This window comes from Elephas maximus, chromosome 21, assembly GCF_024166365.1.
Source record: "Elephas maximus indicus isolate mEleMax1 chromosome 21, mEleMax1 primary haplotype, whole genome shotgun sequence".
Lineage (NCBI taxonomy): Eukaryota > Metazoa > Chordata > Mammalia > Proboscidea > Elephantidae > Elephas > Elephas maximus.
The window spans coordinates 31,455,387-31,475,840 of record NC_064839.1 but is presented as its reverse complement, the minus strand read 5'-3'; the positions used below and the strand labels follow the sequence as shown (position 1 = coordinate 31,475,840).

Genomic DNA, 20,454 nt, shown 5'->3' with positions numbered 1-20,454 from the left:
TTGCTGTCGAGTTGATTCTGACACATGGTGACACCAGGTGTGTCAGAGTAGAACTGATCCGTAGGTTTTTTTTTAAAGCTGTGACCTTTCAGAAGCAGATCACCAGGCCTGTCTTCCGAAGCACCTCTGGGTGGGTTCAAACTCCCAACCTTTCAGCTAGTAGTTGAGCACTTAATCATTTGCACAACCCACAGACTCCCTATGGAATTGTACATGTAGAAATTATTGAGATGATGTACGTTTTGCTATGTATATTTTCACCACAATAAATTGTTTTAAAAAGATAATTCTAACCATTCAGTGAGTCAAGTGAGGAGACAGTGTATGAACCAGGAGAAATACCCACCATATCTCCATGAATGGCGATGGAGGCCACCTTTAGAAAATTTCACCCAACTGCTTCATCTTAGAGAGAATGGGACAGATCCTCCAGGAGGGGAACTAATGGGATCCCATGACAAGTCAGGGGCAGATTCTTGACCATACCTCGAGCTTCCTCACTTCAGCCCAGAGATCTTTCCATGACTCCACACCACCTCATATTAGGACCTAACCCATCCTGGGGACCTCTCTGTGCTCTTTCCACATGGTCAATTTAGCTTGTAATACGCAACACTTGATCTATTATTAAAATGCCCAGGTTCTGAGGGGTGAAGTTGTTAAATGATGATGCTGCCTTTTGAATCTTTCTCTCTCTTCCACACAGCCTTTAACATATCCCAAAGTGTCTGTCTACAGGAAATATTAAAGGCTTAAACTCCCCATTCCTTGAAATGAGCCTAACCTGAAGATAATGTGGTATTGAGGGCAGTAACAGACACCTGGGGAAGTAACCATACACCTGTGCCTCCCCAGATGCCATTTTGCCAGATTACAAAGGCAACAGAAAAGCTTGGGTTGATGAAGTCAGTCCAGCAGAAAGGAAAAGGTCCTGAAGCAACAAATTAAAAGTTCACCCATCCCCTTATTTTCTAGACTCTACTAAGGCCAGAAATCTCTGATATCTTACATAACTGCTTTGTTTCTTGATTCCTTTCTTGGAAAATCATCTCACTGCCCTCTTTGGAGCATCTCCATCATCAAGGCAATATCCCCTCTTTCTGTTGTGTGAGACCTGTAGGTTTGGACTGTGGCATGCTGGGGAAAGAGGAAGAGGCCTAGTGCTTGCCCAGTTCCCTGATCGCGTGCTCAGTCCTTTATGGGCAACAATTCTTATTATCCTTATTATTCAGATGAGAACATGGAGACTCTGAGTGATTCACTGACATGTCCAAAGTCACCCAGATTATAAAATGTAGAAGTGATATGCAGAGTCAAGTCTGTCTGACCCCCAAAGGGTCCACTATACCAAGATCCATGCCTCTGCTTTCCTGATTCCCTCCTTCAGGTAACCAGGTATCAAAGAATTAGACAAGGGTTGTTATTGTTAGTTACTGTCAAGTCAGTTCCAAGTAATAATGTCAACTCCATGTGTTCAGAGTAGAACTGCTCCATACGGTTTACAAGTCTGTGACCTTTTGGAAGCAGATTACCAGGCCTGTATTCCCAGGAACCTCTGGGTGGGTTCGAACTTTCAACTAGTAGTCTAGTGCTTAACCATTTACACCACCTAGGGACTCCTCTAGACAATGCTAGTCATTTCTGTAGTGCTCAGGAAACTTACAGTTTCATTTAAACCCATCAGTATTGAAAGGAAGTGTCATCTTCCTTATTAATATGTCATCCTCAGGGAACAACCATTTTCTAAGATCCCCCTCACTTTGGTGGCGGCGGGGGGGTGGTCTGGTTTTGGAAGCCCAGACTCCAGCTGGAGTCTAATGGCACTCTAGGGAGAGCAGATGATACTCCAGAAGACAAAATGAGGTGCTAAGATAGGAGAGCAAGCCAGGGAAGTTCCTTAGGGGAGAATCGAGTTCCCAGCAACAGACAGACTGAGTTCAGTGAAGAAGTCCTGGAACCTGCAGCAGGAATTAAGGACAGGAGAGAGGAACCAGAATGCTGGAGGCAAGCTAGAAGCAACTGCAGGTTAGAAACCTGTGAGGGGTCTGGAAAGGTGTTGGCAACTTGTTCTTACTATTGATGAGTAGCTGACCCAGAGTAGGTAACAGGAACAAGACCTTTGAACCAGTTGATGGGGTATGCTATTTTATTTTATATTGCTTTTCCTGGCTGGAGAGACCTTGAAATGTATCTTTTATGAGACTGCCGGGCTAAGGTAGGGTCTTTGGTTTCTTGAGTAGAGCTCTGACCCTACAAGAGCAAACCTTTCTTACTGAATAAATGACCCACCAATGAGAACGTGACTCATTAATTTACCAGCAAAGTTTATGGTGACTGTCAGTGGTCTCTTGGGCATCTTCTCCCAACCTCCCTTTCTAGCTGTATCCATGACCCCCTTTCCTCCTTGATTACACTTTCCAGACATGCTGAACTTTTCTGGACATGCTGTGCTGTTGACTACCTCAGGCCTTTGGGGCATGCTATTCCTTCTGCATGGTCATCCTATCCTCTCTATTCTTATCGCAGTGATGATCACTTCGGAATTGAGCCCAGCCATCACCTCCTCTCCCTCAACTGCCATTGCCATCCCCCCTATGGATCATATGTCCCTCCTCTGCTGCCCCATAATGTCCTAAGTTTCCCTATTATAAAACATATCAGAACACAGTTATGCTCAGTAATAGTGATAACAGATGAATACAGAACTGTGCTAAGAGAACTACATGCATTACCCATTTAACCCCAGTGCATCCGTATAGTGATACTATTCTCATTGCATAAATGAGCAAGCTGAACTCAAAGAAGGCAAAGCTCAGAGCTAGCAAGTAGTAAAATTGACACCCAGACCCAGGTAGGCAGATTACATAGCACACACATGTTGTCCTCATATTAGTCCTTGAGGACTGTCTTTGTGCACGTATTTGTCTCACCGACCACATGATAAGCAGTGAGAGAGCAAGGGCCTTTTCTTACTTATGCCTGCCTTCCTAGTACCAGAACAAAACAAAAAATGGGTAAATGTTTGCTGAATGCAATTGAAATGAAATGGGATGGAGCCTGCAGCTAATATGAGCTCTTTCTCTGCTTCCAGAAGCCAACTGGGGAAGTGGGCAGCCCTGACGTGATGTGTTCAGTGAGCGGAGACATTCCATTCCAAGAGAGGTCTGCGTGACGCATCTGGGAGACCACCATTGTGAAGGCCACCACACGGTTGGTGGAAGGGGTGACAGTCACATTCTCCTGTGCCTACCACATAACCAAAAATGAGGGAGAACTACTGTTTACAAGCCGCCCTGGTGTGCCTGGGCATGCTATGTCACAGCCAGGCCTTTGCCACGGAGCGGCGGAGCCACCTGCGGCCCTCGTTCCACAGGCATCATGAGAAGGGCAAGGAAGGGCAGGTCCTGCAGCGCTCCAAAAGAGGCTGGGTCTGGAACCAGTTCTTTGTGATAGAGGAGTACACCGGGCCTGACCCCGTGCTTGTGGGCAGGGTAAGGCTGATCTTACTCAATATTGACATCTATCTATCTATCTATCCATCATTAACCCCATTGTCATAGAGTCAATTTTGACTCATAATGAACCTATAGCACAGAGTAGAACTGCCTCATAGGGTTTCCTAGGTTGTAGTCTTTACGAAAACAGCCAGGGCTTTTCTCATGCAGAGCAGCTGGTGGGTTTGAACCACTGACGTTTTGGTTAGCAGCCAAGCTTGCTTAACTATGGTGCCACCGGGGCTTCTTATTAGAATAGCCAATTTAAAAAAAAAAAAAATTCTAGTAGAGAAAACACATAGTCAACATCTAGAAAAACATCACAAAATCCATCGTTCATAAGTCCCTCCCATCCTTTTTTTTCCCCAATGCAGAGTTATCCACGTTGAGAACACTTCTATTTTCCACTTAATGTTTTACCATAAGAACTATTTTTAATGGCTGCAAACTACTGAATGGAAACGATGATAATTTATTTAAACATTCTCCAATGGGGGGCCACCCCCAGCTTGAATGCCCCCTCCCAGGTGTTCTCATTTTATCATAGCTTTCTTCTTTGTATTATATATATCTATTTATTCATGTCTCCCCCACTAGACACCAGACTCTTTACATCAGGGACAGTGTCATTGTTGTGCCCTAGGCCTTGATAGTAAACCTGGCTTTGGGGAGGCCTCCATGAGTTTTTGATGAGTTGGATGAATGTGAGTCATAGGGATGGTGTGTTTTTACCTGCTCTGGCATAGGGATGGCAAAACCTAGTTGGAGTGATTTAAGAATCCTAGCAGTACTCAGGTTCTGAATACTCTGGTCAAGCCCCTCCAAAAAAAGTACAGGTTTAGAAAAATAGTCCAAAATATGATTAAAAAACTGACAGCCTACTATCATGCAGCTGTCTTTGAGATGATAGTGATATGAACTACAAGGAGATAAGTGTTCATATACATAAGAACTGAGAGCCTACTATGTGCAGGTGCTCTGCTAGGCAAATGGTAATTAGGTCAAAATAGTCAATGACCTAGAAGAGTTAGAATCTAGTGGAAAGGAGGCATGTACCTGAGCAATGAAAAAGTGATTAAATGAGCAGTAGGATAATGAATAAATTCAGTACAAGTGGTTATGAATTTACATTTAAGGTTTGGGAGGGAGAGCAAGATATTAACTCATGACCTGACTGAAGAGCAGGAATTACCCATAGAAGAAGAGAATGGGCAAGGGTAGATTTGAAGGATGCTAATTTCTGAGCCCCATGGATTCCTACACTTATTTGGTCCTTCACCTTTGAGAACAGCACTCATGTTTATGTAGTTGACATTTTGGAAGAGGTTCATGTTAGATTCTCAATACTATTGCTCCGGGTGGTGAAAGTGTCTTTTGGAAGAGATGTACCAAAGGCGTTTTCATTTATTTATAGCAGAAGTAGAAACACACTTGGGAAATGGAAGCACAGAGAAATGATGAGCACGTAGGATGCCCTAAGTAGAGGAGATGGACTCTTGTGCCCACAGAGGCTAAAGAGGCTTCAGCCAAGGCAGAGCTTTTGAGCTTGAACAATGTGGAGAGGTTCATGAATTATTCAAATGATATAACACATTCTGCCTTGAAGAATTCCTCAGTGTGAGTAGTATGTGTTTTAGGATAAGGGGTAGCAGAAGGGATAGCATATGAAGAGCCATTTCAACAACTTTGTAGAGCATGCTATTGGCATGCCTACTAAGAGGGAGCATAGAAGAAGAGAGGGAAAGGCCTAGCACCATTCGTTGATAGTGACCTTCAAAACCTAGGCTGGAGCTCTGATTGGATGGAGGGAAAGAGAAATAAAATGGTTGGATCCTGTGGGTATTTCAAGATAGACCCATAAGTAAATGAGCAGGCTAGGTGACTTGTTCCCTGACAACCTTTGATTTGATGACCTTGAGGTACTTTGACATGCCCTCAGAAAGTGAAATTTGGCAACCCATAGACTTTCAGATTTCTGTAGGAAACACCCAGTGTGTATTGTGCTGTCTATGAGAGGGAGAAGCTGTCTGAAGTTAGGGACTGACTGTATAACCCCAGCATCTGGCTCCCTGATCCCAGTGAATGGTTTACAAACTGTTTTTTGTATATAACCTAATAGTAAATATTGTTGTCAGTTGTGTAAATCATCTTTGTTGGAGAGCTAAAAAATTTATGTTCAACTTTCAAATCTGAAAACAAAGTAGAAAAAATAATGAGCAGTATGTTTTATTAATTTCTAGTCATTTGGTTGATCATGACAAAAAGCATTTAATTCTCATAAAACTTGCCAAATTTATGTATAATATGTGAAGGCCTCAGAAACCTTAGTTATCTGGGCACTCATATCAAAGGAAGTATTTCATATATTTCCTTGTTCTAGTCCTTACCTTTTGCCAGGCACAACGGTTAAGAACTTGGCTGCTAATCGAAAGGTTGGCAGTTCGAATACACCAACCACTCCTTGGAAACCCTATGGGGCGGCCCACTGTGTCCTGTAGGGTCGCTATGAGTCTGAATTGACTCGACCGCAAAGGGTTTTTTATAGGAGGCAGAGAAAAGGAGCCTTGGTGGCGCAGTGGTTAAGCGCTTGTCTGCTGACAAAAGGTAGGTGTCTTGAATCCACCAGGTGCTCCACAGTAGAAAGATGTGGCAGTTCGCTTCTGTAAATATTTACAGGCTTGGAAACCCTGTGGGAAGTTCTGCTCTGTCCTGTGTCCTATAGGGGTGCTATGAGTTGGGATTAACTTGACAGCAACAGCTTTTTTTAAGGCAGAGAAACAAACACACACAGGTCACCTGGGGCACGGGTTCTGCCCTCTCTGTGGAAAATTGTATGAAGATTGGGGCCATTCTCTTCATCCATTGGAGGCCATCAGCTGGCTCCATATTTTACTCACAAACTGCTTTTCTCATAAGAAACGTTTTTAGCAATAATTTCAGACCAATTCATAGCTTGTTATGAATAACAAGTTCTAAAGGGTTTCTTTCTCTTTCTCTGAAAAACACTGTGGACTAAAAACAAAGTAGTCCTGTAATTTCTACCTACAGGTACAGGTATCCCCCTGAGCTGAAAGAGTCAGTGGTTCACCGAAGCACTGCAAACCAATTAGACTTTGGGAAATGGAAACAATATGAAAAAAAAAAATTTTTTTTTTAATGTGTTCAATTTGCTTTTGACAGTAGACAAGTTACTTAAGCTCTCTGGGCCTTGGTTCTAATAATAATAAAAGTATCATTATATATATATAATAATTATTATATAATGTATATATTCTTTGTAATTATAGAATAATATGATTATATAATTATTACTCTAATGTTAAATGCTAGTGAATAAAGTTTTTTAGCTTACAGTGGGTTTTCTTATGTAGTAGATAGACCCAAGGGTTTATCTCCATTTGGCTATTCTTGAAGCCTATGGGAATGGTGAAAGTGATGCTCATCTTTTCCCACAAAGGACATAATGAGGGCAGAGGAGGTCAGGTGAGGATGATAGCTGCAGAAATTGAAATTGGACAACAGGGGAGGGAGAGGAGTTCCATGCTACAAATCACAGAGCAGAATCAGGGCAGAAAGGCAGAGGGTTGGTAGCTAAGAAACTTGGATGGTTTTCTGGGCACTGCTGAGTATGGATTAGGCAAGTGCCATCTTGTTCCTGGGCTTTGCCAAAAGAGGGTGAAGAGCTCAAGAGTATTTAAGTTCTTTCTGTGATCTAAGGAGTTGCATGTACATTGACCCCTTTTGTCCTTTATAATTAGAATGGTAGCCTCTTCTGTAAGGCCATATCTCCAGCTCCTCACATCATGTGTGTTGAACAGCAGGTCTTCTGGAACCATCCAGTCAATTGAATTGTTTGTAGTGTCAAAATCCTGGAAACAACCTAGGTGTCCTTTGGAAGAGGACAGCTAAAATAAATGGTAATAACATCCATGTAGTAGATGAAGCAGAACTATATGTACAGATAGGAAGGAAGCCCCTGAATTTATTGTTATAGAAAGAAAGATGAAGAATGATGTGTGCACTATGCCCTTAACTGTGAAAAAATAAAGTAGTCCATGCATGTATCTATATAGGTATTTTTGCATATGCATAGAATATCTTGCAGGAGTCATGGAAAACTGGTTAACAGTGGCTACCTCTGAGAGGGGAAAATGAAGGACTGGGAGTCAGAAAGGAGAGTAAGAGTTACTTATTGCATAGATCTTTGTTTATATTTTTACAATAAGCATACATTTCTTTCAAAATAATTCTATTTATATATATGTATATTCTTATCTATTTTATGTATATATATATATAAAAACACATATATATATACATATATGCACACAAACATATATACACATATATATTTATATATGTGTATATATGTGTGTGTGTGTGTGTATATATATGGAGCCCTGGTTGCACAGTGGTTAAGAGCTATGGTGAACTACCACTGCTAACCAAAAGCTCAACAGTTGGAACCAACCAGCCTCTCCTTGGAAACCCTATGAGGCAGTTCTACTCTGTCCTACAGGGTCATTATGAGTCCGAATCAACTCGACGGCAACAGGTTTGGTTTATATATATATATATATATTTTTTTTTATGTGTGCTGGGGACGAGAGAGCATAAGATCAAGAATTTAAAATAAAAAAAAAAAAGTTAGAATCCTGACTTCATTGCTCGCCAGCTGTTTAACCTTGGCCAAGGCAATTATCTTCTCTAAGATTTCATTTCTTCATTTGTAGACTGGGGTGAGAAGTCTCCGTGTGTGTGTGTGTGTGTGTGTGTGTGTGTACAGCATATTGTGGTTATCAGCATGTAAGTGAACCTCTAGCTCCCCAGTACATCTGTCAGGGAATTACAGTTCTCAATTTCTCTTTCCCTAGCTTCATTCCGATATTGACTCCGGTGATGGGAACATTAAATACATTCTCTCAGGTGAAGGAGCTGGAACCATTTTTGTGATTGATGACAAATCAGGGAACATTCATGCCACCAAGACATTGGACAGAGAGGAGAGAGCCCAGTACACGCTGATGGCTCAGGCAGTGGACAGGGATACCAATCGACCCCTGGAGCCACCATCGGAATTCATTGTCAAGGTCCAGGACATTAATGATAACCCTCCTGAGTTCCTGCATGAGATCTATTATGCCACCGTGCCAGAGAGGTCCAATGTGGGTGCGTATAGCTGCTGATGTCTGGTCTACCTCCAGGCCTGGTATCTCTGTGGATAGTTGAGCCGTTACCCATTTTCCCAAAAGTTGAACTTATGCTGTATTTTGTAAGGCAAAAGAAACAACAACAATTTAGTTGTATAGCTGAGCTCTCAAATATTTGAAATGAATTTGAAGTTTTTAAAACTTAAACTTATAAAATATGAGGAAGTATGACAGAGTGGGAAGAACATATTAAATCCAGGTAACCTTGGCTTTTGTGCTTATTAACTGTATGGCTTACAACCAGCCACATCTATTCTCTTAGGCTTCGGTTCTTCATCTGTAAAATGGAAATACTAATTTGTGGTTTTGCAGAATTAGAGATAATACATGTCCAGTCACTGGTGCATATTGATGTTCAATGAGTATTAATAATCGTATTATTTGTTGCATGTAGGTACTATGCTAATTAATGATTTATATGTATTATTTCATTTAATCTTTACAACGATTAATCTTTGCAATGAGATGGGTCCCTGTGCCTTGTTTTACGATGAGAAATCCAAACTAGAAAGAGGTTAACTAATTTACCCAATGTCATCAGAGCTATTACGTGGATCCAGAATACACTCTTATTATTGTGAAAATAAATCAGAAGTAGATATGTGTTTTCATCATACGTGAAACACATTGTGTTGCCAAAGGGCAATTCTCTATAAGATTTCTTCAACTAGCCTCCTTCTGCTGGTAGTACCATTTGTTTGGGTTTAGAGAATACACGTACTTGTGGTCTTTTGAGAAACATCTCGTATTTTAAGCATGATTTGTCCTTGAGACAGTAAGTAGGGCTATTCTGATCAGGGAGTAAGTCTGGTTATATGAGTCTGAGAATTAGCATTCAAATGAATTTAAAGATCATCAGGCCTAAACCACCCCTTTCATGGATGAGAAAACCAGGCACCAGGGATAGAAATTAACTTGCTCAAGAAAGTTAGATGCAGACTGAGTTCAGCACAACTAGATGGTGCCCGGCTACCACTGCTGACTGCTCTGACAGAGATCACAATAGAGGGTCCCAGACAGAGCTGGAGATAAATGTAGAACAAAATTCTAACTCACAAAAACAGATCAGACTTACTGGTCTGACAGAGATGGAGAAACCCCAAGAGTATAGCCCCTGGACACCCTTTTAACTGAGTACTGAAGTCACTCCTGAGGTTTACCCTTCAGCCAAAGATTAGACAATTGCATAAGACAAAATGAGACTAAATGGGCACACCAACCCAGGGGCAAGGACGAGAAGGCAGGAGGGGACAGGAAAGCTGATAATGGGGAACCCAAGGTCTAGAAGGGAAGAGTGTTGACACATCATGGGGTTAGTAACCAATGTCACAAAACAATATGTGCATTAATTGTTTAACGAGAAACTAATTTGCTCTTTAAACCTCCGTCTAAAGCACAATAAAAAACAGAAGAAAAAAGATGCAAGAGTGATTCTAGAATGCTAAGCTCCTTCCACTTTGCATATAGAGCCTCTTATGCAAGAAAACAGTTTCTTCCTCCTCCTCCTTCTTCAGGAAAAGTTAAGCTCTTCTCATTCTTTGTGAAAGCCAGGCTGAATCATTTCTTGCCTTCATCTCTTCCACTTGCCCTGCCTAGTCCTTCAGGCTCTCAGTATTCACCCGGGGATTCTAATGAGAAACAGATACCAAAAAATCCCTAAGTAGAGGACAGCAATGTCAGGTAAGACCTGAGTCCGGGGGAAGGCCAGTCATCAAAAAGTGCAATCAAGGGGAATATTCATTGTTTCCACATTTGGGGATTCATTGTTGCTTAGAGATAGCATCCAGGCTTTTTATTCTGGCATTTGGGAGTATGGTCTTTGCTGTCAGAAAGTATGGGTTTGAATCATGGCTGTGCCTCTCACCAGCCCCATGAATCTGGATAACGTCTATACCTTGCTAAGTTTTCCTTCTGTCATCCATAAAATGAGGACAATGCAAATTATGGTGAGGGTTAAATAAAATAGATGTAAAAACAAAGAGTTGTAATGGATTTAGCAGAGCTGTAGAAACAAATTAAGCATAAAAAATGAATCATTTCCCAATGGTAGCACATAGAGTTTATTCAGGGTTATAAATCTCTAGTGCCTAGAATAGAGCCTGGCACCTGGGAACAGCTCAAAAAAGACTGTTTGCATGAAATAGTGAATTACTGAACACTAGAAAAAATATATACTTTTTTTTTTTTTTTTTTTATGCCACGTGAAAATAACTTACAACTCTGTAAATTAAAGGCTAGTCAGAGGCTCCTCTGCTGATAACGTCATGGAAAGAGTTTTGGTTTTGTGGATTCCTGGATTGGGGTTGTACTCCTAAATCTGGCAACAGCCGACTTTATGAAATATATTGCAGAATTTTAAACCCCCGCCACTCAATTCCTCACAAGTACAATGGATATAAAAAACATGCCAGCAAAAAAAATGCCAGCAGATGGATGCTGGCAGAATACATCTCTGCAATGAAGTATGCGCCCAACACAGTGCCCGGCACATTTGAAAAAAAAAAAACCGGAAAGCTGTTCCCCACAAGTGATTCAGACTCGTGGCAATTGTGTCTGTATCAGAGTAGAACCGCGCTCCGTAGGGTTTTCAATAGCTGTGATCTTTTGGAAGCGGATCTCCAGGTTTTTCTCCTGAGGCACCTCTGGGTGAATTCAAACCTCTAGCCTTTTCATTAGTAATCGAATACTTAATTGCTGGCCCGTCCTGCTTCCTGTCTCCCCAACTCTGAATCCCAAACACGCCCTGATTACTTGTGACCAGAAAGGAAGAGAGGTTTTTAAAGAAAACGGGTTCCCCATTTACCCTTTAGTTCCCAGTTGCCTTTCCTTCTGACCCATGAATGCTCACCTTATATTTCACCACCTTTCCACTGGTGGTTTCTGTTATATGGTTATAGACCTATCGGAGGTGGGAAGATGCAATTTTCATGCCAGTAGGGAACAACGTTCTGCCAAATATTTATAGCCATAAATTAATTCAAACGTAGTATTAGCAGCCATTTGATTACATACAAAGCAACAATAAAATGATGTATTTATTGCTGTACTACAGATGGAAGATTGCACTCTGTCCTTTCCTGAAAAGCAATTTATCATTAATTGTCATTTATTATACTCTTTGGAAAGATTCTTATTTAATTATTTGATATATTGAGCATTTTAATTGCATGGGCCTTAGAATGTTTTTGCAATAATGTTCATATTATTATTTTAACTACCAAGCATAGCAGGGTAGACATGAATATAGAAAGCTCATTTTTAAACTACAGAAGTTAAGGAAAGAAATGAGAGCATGTCGAATAATTACGGGGCTATACTCTCTCTGATTTTAACTTTAAAATGAAACTTTGCAAACCAGAATGTCATTTGAGAAGCTGAGAGGATACTGCTAATTCATCTATCTCTCTTTTAAGGCACGTCGGTAATCCAGGTGACAGCTTCAGATGCCGATGACCCCACCTATGGAAATAGTGCCAAGTTAGTGTATAGTATCCTGGAAGGACAGCCCTACTTCTCAGTGGAAGCACAGACAGGTGCCGTGGAATGTCATTGTGATCTATGACACATTGTAATCAGGAGTTTGGACAGTTTACTCAGCCTGTTTGATTTTCAGTTTTCTCAAATGCGAAAAGGACATAATAAGGCATACCTGAGAGGACTAGTGTGAGGATTGGATACTATGATTGTTTCATCCATTATCTCACAATGTCACAATAACAAATATAATCCTAAAGTTCAGTTTTTATGCCAGAAGGACTTATCTGTGGATCAAAATTAAGAGGCCATAGAACTTGGGGGCTTATATGAAACTGGCAGCTTTCAGAGCATGCTTTTAGACTGCTCTGCAGAGCTCGGGTGGTGGGTATTAACGGTAAAGTATACTTATGAGGTACCACGTTTCTAATCACTTCCACTGTGTTTATAGATTCCCAACGGACTGCCCCTGGTGGCACAGTGGTTAAGAGCTCAGGCTGCTAATCAAAAGGATGGCAGTTCGAATCCACCACCTGCTCCTTGGCAACCCTATGGGGCAGTTCTACTCTGTCCTGTAGGGTCACTATGTGTCGGAATTGACTCGATGACAACGGATTTGGTTTTGGTTTGGTTTAGTGGACATTAGCATCCAGAAAGAAGGTGCTGCGAATTTGCTACTGAAAACAAATGCAAACCAAAAAACATGTAACAACAAAAGCCAAAACAATTTAACTTAATTTATCCCAAATCTGACCAAAGAATCCCCTTAGTGTAGTGAAACTGCTAGTCTACAATGTTATCTCAAGGTCCTGTTTCTTTTTTCCACAGTGTTTTTAAAAGATGTTTACAAATAATGTACATTTATTTTTATAATTAAAAATTATCAAATGCACACACACAGTTTATCAATCAGGTATTTTGTTCATTTACTTGAGTCGATATAATGTTCATTTACATATATATTCATTTATTTGTGGTCACTTTGTTTCAAAACATATTTTATGGAGAAAATGTGGTGAATGACTACTTGCCTCTGTGAACAAATGTCTCCTTTGCCATGAGACTGGAAGAACTGGATGGTGCCAGGCTACCATTACTGAACATTTTGATTAAAGATTCTCTAGAAAAAATTTTTTAGAAGAGTCTTGATCAAAAGGAAATGTAGAACAGAATTTAAAATTTAATGGAATCCAGACTTTCTGGAGTCATTGAGGCTGGATGAACACCTAGAACTATTGTCCTAAGATAATCTTTAAAACCTTAAACCACAAAATGTCCCCTGAAGTCTTCTTACCCACCCACCCAGTGCCATCGAGTCAATTCTGACTCATAGCAAAGTCTTCTTCAAACCAAACAATAGTTTAGCTTAGGTAGTAAGGATGTCTGCCTTGAGCATTGTGTGTTTTCAAAGAACTATCTATATAGGATCAAAATGACAACAGCAACTTGAAAGATTAGGTAGGAAGCTTATGGGGCAGCGAGTTTATATTAATGGTGGAGGAATAATTCAGAAAAGGAGGCTGAGAATGGTTGTACAATTAAGAACGTAATCAGTGTCACTGAATTGTACATGTAGAAGTTGTTGAGTTGCTGTATGTTCTGTTGTGTATATTCTCAACAATGGAAATAAAAATAAATTATTAAAAAAATAAGAAACATGATTTATGGAACTACTTGCTTTGATTTCATCAAAGTCATTAGCTATTTAGCCTTTCCACATTTACCAAGGGTAAATGTTAGATTCATCTAGACTTTTGAAAAATTAAAAATTGGTAGAGGATTCTACTTGCAATGTTTTTGTCTCAGAGACTTAAAGTTAGGAATCACTGGTGTAAGTCTATCGGACTATTTAACAGATGAGGAAAATGAGGCCCACTGAGTTCAAGGGTGTTGCTTAGAGTCATACGAACATTAAGGAGTGAGAAAGGGCTAAGGGATTAAGGTTTCTATAGTCCTTTTTTTATATTGCTAGTATAAACGCTACTGTACCTACAGAGAGAAAAAGCTTATATGTGGCAGGAATCTAGCCAGGCTCCCACAATCATATGGAAGTCAGTCATTTATCCTTGTTGTCAGTGATAGGTGATACCAGACAGTAAGATTTTTTTTTTAAAGCATTGTATATATTTTTAACCCATTTGGCTTATTATTTTTAAAATTAATATTAAAATTATAATGTATTGCATTAAATATATGCCTACAACTTTTAATCTAATAAGAACCCTAGAAATGCTTCTAAGAATAGCATGCAGTGATAGACTTCTGAAAGATCCTGCTGGCAGTCCAAAAGCAAGGATTTAGTCATGGAAATCCATGCAGTGGACTCTCATGTATTTCAATCTTTGGGATCTTTAAGTGTTACATTTGAGTTCAGTGAGGTTACTTATATGTACAATGAAACATACAAAAAATTAAATTTTAATGCTATGTTAATAATTATCAATATCTGCTTAAAAAGGTATATTATGAACCAAGTATAATTACTTTGGGTCCCTGGTGGTGCAGTGGTTAAGAGACTGGCTGCTAACCAAAAGGTTGGCAGTTCAAATCCACCAGCCACTCCTTGGAGACCCTATGGGGCAGTACTATGCTGTCCTATAGGGTCACTATGAGTTGGAATCGACTGGACGACAATGGTGTGTTTGTTTGTTTTGTTGACTGCTTTTTGGTTATAATTATCTGTAGAAGTGTCTTTTCTGTAAGGGCAAAGTGAAAACCCAAAGCAGTTGCCATCGAGTCACCTCTGACCCCCACGACCACACGTGCATCAGAGTAGAACTGTGCTGCGTGGGGTTTTCAGTGAAGCATATTTTTCTTAGTAGATTTCCAAGCCTTTCTTCCGAGGCACCTCTGAATGGACTCGAACCTCCAACCTTTTGGTTAGTAGAAAGCTTGTTAACAATTTGCACCACCTAGGAACTCCTTCTGTAAGAGTAGGGGCTGTTTTATTCATCTTTGCCTCTCCAATGCCTAGAACTTTATTCATTTATTAATTTTTTGTATAGTGTTGTCATAAATGAACACTGATGGACCAAAAGAAAACTTAAAGATTTTTTGTTGTTCCTTACTCCCCTGTGCAGGCATCATCAGAACAGCCCTTCCCAACATGGATAGGGAAGCCAAGGAGGAGTACCATGTGGTGATCCAGGCCAAGGACATGGGTGGACACATGGGTGGACTCTCAGGGACAACCAAAGTGACGATCACACTGACCGATGTCAATGACAACCCACCAAAGTTTCCACAGAGTAAGTAGGTGGGCTTGGCTTTCACTTTCTAATGGTGCCATGGCCTGCTCTCTGTCTTTTCTGCTTCATTCCTGCCACACTCAGGTTCCAAAAAGACATCCGGAATAATGGAGACACTTTTTGTCATTCTCCACAAAACAAATCAACAACAACAATAAAACTTAAGTGGAGTAGAACTAGGAGAAAGGAGAGCAGTAAAAAAGTCCATGATGTTGAAAATAGAAAATCTATCTTGTTAGACACTTTACACAGTACTAGCAATGTCATACTAGTAATTAATTATCCTTTCCTTGTCTCAGTTTTCTCATTCCTAACCTGAATGTAATAACCAGTACATGAATCAGTAATTTATTGCTATGTAACAAACTTTCCCTAACTCTAGTGGCTTAAAACAATAATAGTCGTTTCTTTTTACCATGAGGCTTTAATTTGGTCAAATCTTGGAAAAGACAGTTTGTTTCTGGCCCTAAAGCATCAATAGGAGCAGCTTTATGAGAGCTGGATGACTCACTTCCAATAAAGCTCACTCAAGTGGTTGGCAAATTGTTGGTGGCTCTTGGTTCTTCTCCATGTGGGCCTTTCCATGGAGTGAGTTGGCCTCCTTATGAAATGATGGCTGGGTTCCATTTGTGAGATCTGCAAGGGTGCCAGGCAGAAACTTCTTTGCATTTTGTGCCCTACCTTTGGAAGACATGGAGTCCTGGTGGCACAGTGGTTAAGAGACTGGCTTCAATTGTGTCCTCCAAAAATATCTGTCAACTTAGCTGGGCCATGAGTCCCAGTATTGTGTGATTGTCCACCATTTTATGTGATTTCCCTATGTTTTGTAAATCGTATCACTGTGATGAAATGAGGTGGATTAGCGGCAGTTATATTGATGAGATATACGAGATTAGATAGTGTCCTAAGGCAATCTCTTTGAGATATAAAAGAGAGAAGTGAGCAGAGAGACAGAGGGACCTCATACCACCAAGAAAGCAGCACCGGGAGCAGAGTGGGTCCTTTGGACCTGAGGTTCCTGCTCAGAGAAGCTCCTAGGCCAAGGGAAGACTGATGACAAGGACCTCCCTCTAGAGCTGACAGAGAGAAATAGTCTTTCCCTGGAGCTGGCACCCTAAATTTGGACTTCTAGCCTACTAGACTATGAGGGAATAAATTTCTCTTTGTTAAAGTCACCCACTTGTGGTATTTCCGTTATAGCAGTACTAGATAGCTAAGACAGCTGCTAACCAAAAGGTTGGCAGTTTGAATCCACCAGCTGCTCCTTGGAAACCCTATGGGGCAATTCTACTGGGTCCTGTAGGGTCACTGTGAATCAGAATTGACTCAACAGCAACAGGGTTGGTTTTTTGGTTTGAGAAGACACATAGTATCATTTCTGCTGTAGTCATAAGCCTGCCCAACTTCAAGTAGTGTGAATGTAGACCCCATCTTTTGATGGGAGGAGTGTCAAAGTCATGTGGCCACTTTTGGAAAATATAACCTGCGATGGTACCTAATTAATAGGATTATTACTAGAATGAAATGAACAGTGTAAGGTCTTACAATGACACTTGGCATAAGTTGTCAATAAATGTTGTTTATTATTATTATCTGGGGTAGTATGATACTTTTTCAAAATTTATACTATTGTTGCAGAAATTAAAAGAAATAATGGTTTCAAAAGGTTGAGGGAACAAGGAAGGCAACTAAACATAGCTCCAAGAAGGCATCATGGTCACACAAAGGTATCTAGAGAGAAGCATTAAGATGAGGCAACTACCAGCTCTTACAATGTCCCAGGAGAAATGGAGAAAGAGTACTTTGCCTAGTGAGACACAAAATTGACCATCCCCAATAAGCTTAAGGCTCTCATAACACTCTGAAAAGCAGCATATTCCATTATCCACACTGTGAAATTGTCTGATATGTAGAAGGAAAAGACCAGGCATGATTATCAGCAGGCAACTATTATTGCTCTTGCTCATACGCTATTGATCATATAGTAAAGTTACATTGCTACTATGCAGATACCAGTTTCATAGCCTTGAACTTGAATAAGATTTTGAGAAAATCAGCTTTAATGCAGGATTTTTCAAACCTTCACGTAAGTTGGGAATTAGCTGCAGAGAGAGAGAGTCCCACCTCCCATTAGTTCTTTAGTATGGAGGGCATGGCAAGATTAAGTTGACTATGGATCCAAACTGAAACTATTCGAAATCAAATAATATACATAAATTTAGACAAAGTACGAGGACTGATAAAATCTGTGTAAGTGGAAACTAAAACTTAAAGGATTAAGTAACTTGCCCAAGACCACTTAGCTTGGACAGAGTAGAGGCAAGGTTTCTGGCCCTTGCTTCTCTATATTCTGTTTCATACTGAATACTTTTAAAATATGGAAATGAGATTATCTTTCTCCCCTGCTGAAAACCTTCCAATGGCTTCACACCATGCTGAAAAGAACCCGAAGTCTTTTCCATCTCTGACAATGCTCTTGTTTACACAATCGGGCCCCAAACTGCATTTGCTCTCTCTTTTTTACACAAGGTTCCGGTCACACTTAGCTTCTTGCTAGTCTGTGAAATCACCCAGTGTGTTCCCACCTCAGGATATTTGCCTTTTGCTATTCCTTCTGCCTGTAAGTTTTATCTCCCAGGTAGTCACATAATTGTTTTCGTAGTCCCATCAGGGGAGTTCAGATGCCTGCCTCTGAAGGATGTTGTCTTAGTCATTTAGTGCTGCTATAACAGACATACCACAAGTAGATGGCTTTAACAAAAAGAAATTTATTCTCTCACAGTCCGGTAAGCTACAAGTCCAAATTCAGGGTGCCAGCTCCGAGAAGCCTTTTTCTTCTCTGTTGGCTCTGGTGGAAGATTCTTGTCACCAATCTTCCCTAGTCAGGAAGCTTCTCTGCACAGGAACCGCAGGTCCAAAGGATATGCTCTGCTCCTGGTGCTTCTTTGTTGGTGGTGTGAAGTCCCCAGCTCTCTGCTTGCTTCCTTTTCCTTATATCTCCTATAAGATAAAAGGTGGTACAGGCCACGCCCCAGGGAAACTCCCTTTACATTGAGTCAGGAATGTGAACTGCACAAAGATGTTATGTCCCACCCTAATCCTCTTTATCCACAGGCAGAGATTATGATTTATAACACATAGAAAAATCACAAAATGGAGGACAACCACACAATACTGGGAATCACAGCATAGCGAAGTTGACACATATTTTTGGGGGGGCACAATTCAATCCATGACAGATACCTTCTCTGACTACTCCCTTCAAAATCGGTCTCTCTTCCTTTCTCTCTCCTTCCCTCTCCCTCTCACACATACACACACACGTTTAACATAAACTTAGACATTCACGTGCACCCATGCACATACTCACACATACACACATCTCATGCATTCATACACACACTTTCACACACACGCAGTCACAAATATTCAAACATACTCTATCACCCTCATACACTCAGATGTCCACACACATTCACACACACTCAGACACACATACACCATCACACTTGCAGTCATACACTTACACACATACAATCAAACACTTACTCTCTCTCATTACCCTCTACCCCTTGTTGGTTCTCGTCAAGTCAGCTCCAACTCATGGTGATCTATGTGTAACAGAACAAAACCTTGCCCAGTCTGGCGCCAGCTTCTGACCACTTTCCTTCCTTTATTTTTCTTCTTCCTCACAATGACATCAGGTGTGTATCCTTTTGTTTGTTTATTTATTTTTCTAATGTGCCTCATTACAAAAGGAATCTTAACTATTTAATTTCCAACTAAATCTCCAAGAGCTGGATCAGTGTATGGCACATAGTAGATTCTTGACAAATATTATATATATATATGTGAAATATTGGTTAAGTGCTACAGCTGCTAACCAGAAGGTCAGCAGTTCAGTTCCACCAGGCGCTCCTTGGAAACTCTATGGGACAGTTCTACCATGTCCTATAGGGTTGCTATGAGTCAGAATCAACTCAACAGCAGAAGGTTTGATATATATATATATATAGAAGGGCCACACTGTGGGAGACCTTTCCAGATAAAGTGATGCTAGTGGAGTGGTAAAGGATGTGAAATAAGAGAGAAGTCAAATACAGAAGTAGAGGGAGCATGACCTTGAAAGACATGATTTACATTTTATCTCAAAGTTAATATAGAACCATTCAAGGCTTTTGAACAGAGAAGGGTTGTTTCGAGTACCTGGCAGTGTCATAGGAGCCATGGTGGCACAGTGGTTAAGCACTCGGCTGCTAACTGGAAGGTCAGTGGTTTCAACCCACCAGCTGCTCCATGGGAGAAAGATGTGGCAGTCCACTTCCTTGAAGAGTACAGCCTTGAAAACCCTATGTAACAGTTCTACACTGTTCCATAGGGTCACTCTGAATTGGAATTGGCTTGATGGCAATGGGTTTGGTTTTTGGGTTGGAAGTGCCATAGTGGGTGTTGGAAATTAAGTCTTGAGCATGGAAAGAGGTCTCAACTGTTTGAACATATGAAAGCATACATGGGCCTCCATCTTTTCCTGCTGGGGAATGTGCCTAAGCATTGTTTTTGTTCTGCACATGTGACAGGTGACCCCACCATTTTACCTTAGACCCCATTATTGTCTCGTCACCCTTGTAGAATGCATTTCTTTGACAAGCAGGCCATGTGGGATCTTCCTCCCATCCATTCATTTCTTTCATGTTTTCAATCAATAGAAAGTTCAATTTCAAACCCTTTGAGAAATTTATTGGGATTCAATGACGCCTAAGGTCTTACAGCTGCCAAATAAAAGGGAAAATAAAAAATAGATGTCTTCTTCTTCTAGGCGTATACCAGATGTCTGTGTCAGAAGCAGCTGTCCCGGGGGAGGAAGTAGGAAGAGTGAAGGCTAAAGACCCAGACATTGGAGAAAATGGCTTAGTCACATACAATATTGTTGATGGAGACGGTATGGAATTGTTTGAAATCACAACAGACTATGAGACCCAGGAGGGCGTGGTGAAGCTGAAAAAGGTGAGTTAGGGTAAGGAGTCAGAC

At 40.7% G+C, this 20,454-nt stretch overlaps 1 protein-coding gene across 3 annotated transcripts in view; it reads left to right on the top strand.

The window, feature by feature from the left end:
* The window catches only part of CDH11 (cadherin 11), a 195,578-nt gene that overhangs the window by 131,896 nt on the left and 43,228 nt on the right, over window positions 1-20,454 (top strand). For 2 of the 3 annotated variants that reach the window (XM_049865040.1, XM_049865041.1), the window contains exons 3-7: window positions 3,092-3,491; window positions 8,369-8,663; window positions 12,118-12,237; window positions 15,259-15,426; window positions 20,243-20,430. In XM_049865040.1, coding sequence (XP_049720997.1) covers window positions 3,264-3,491; window positions 8,369-8,663; window positions 12,118-12,237; window positions 15,259-15,426; window positions 20,243-20,430 — 999 coding nt within the window. In that variant the 5' untranslated portion in view covers window positions 3,092-3,263. Of the gene's footprint in view, window positions 1-3,091; window positions 3,492-8,368; window positions 8,664-12,117; window positions 12,238-15,258; window positions 15,427-20,242; window positions 20,431-20,454 lie in introns of those variants that run through there. The other variant, XM_049865042.1, reaches the window with a different exon arrangement.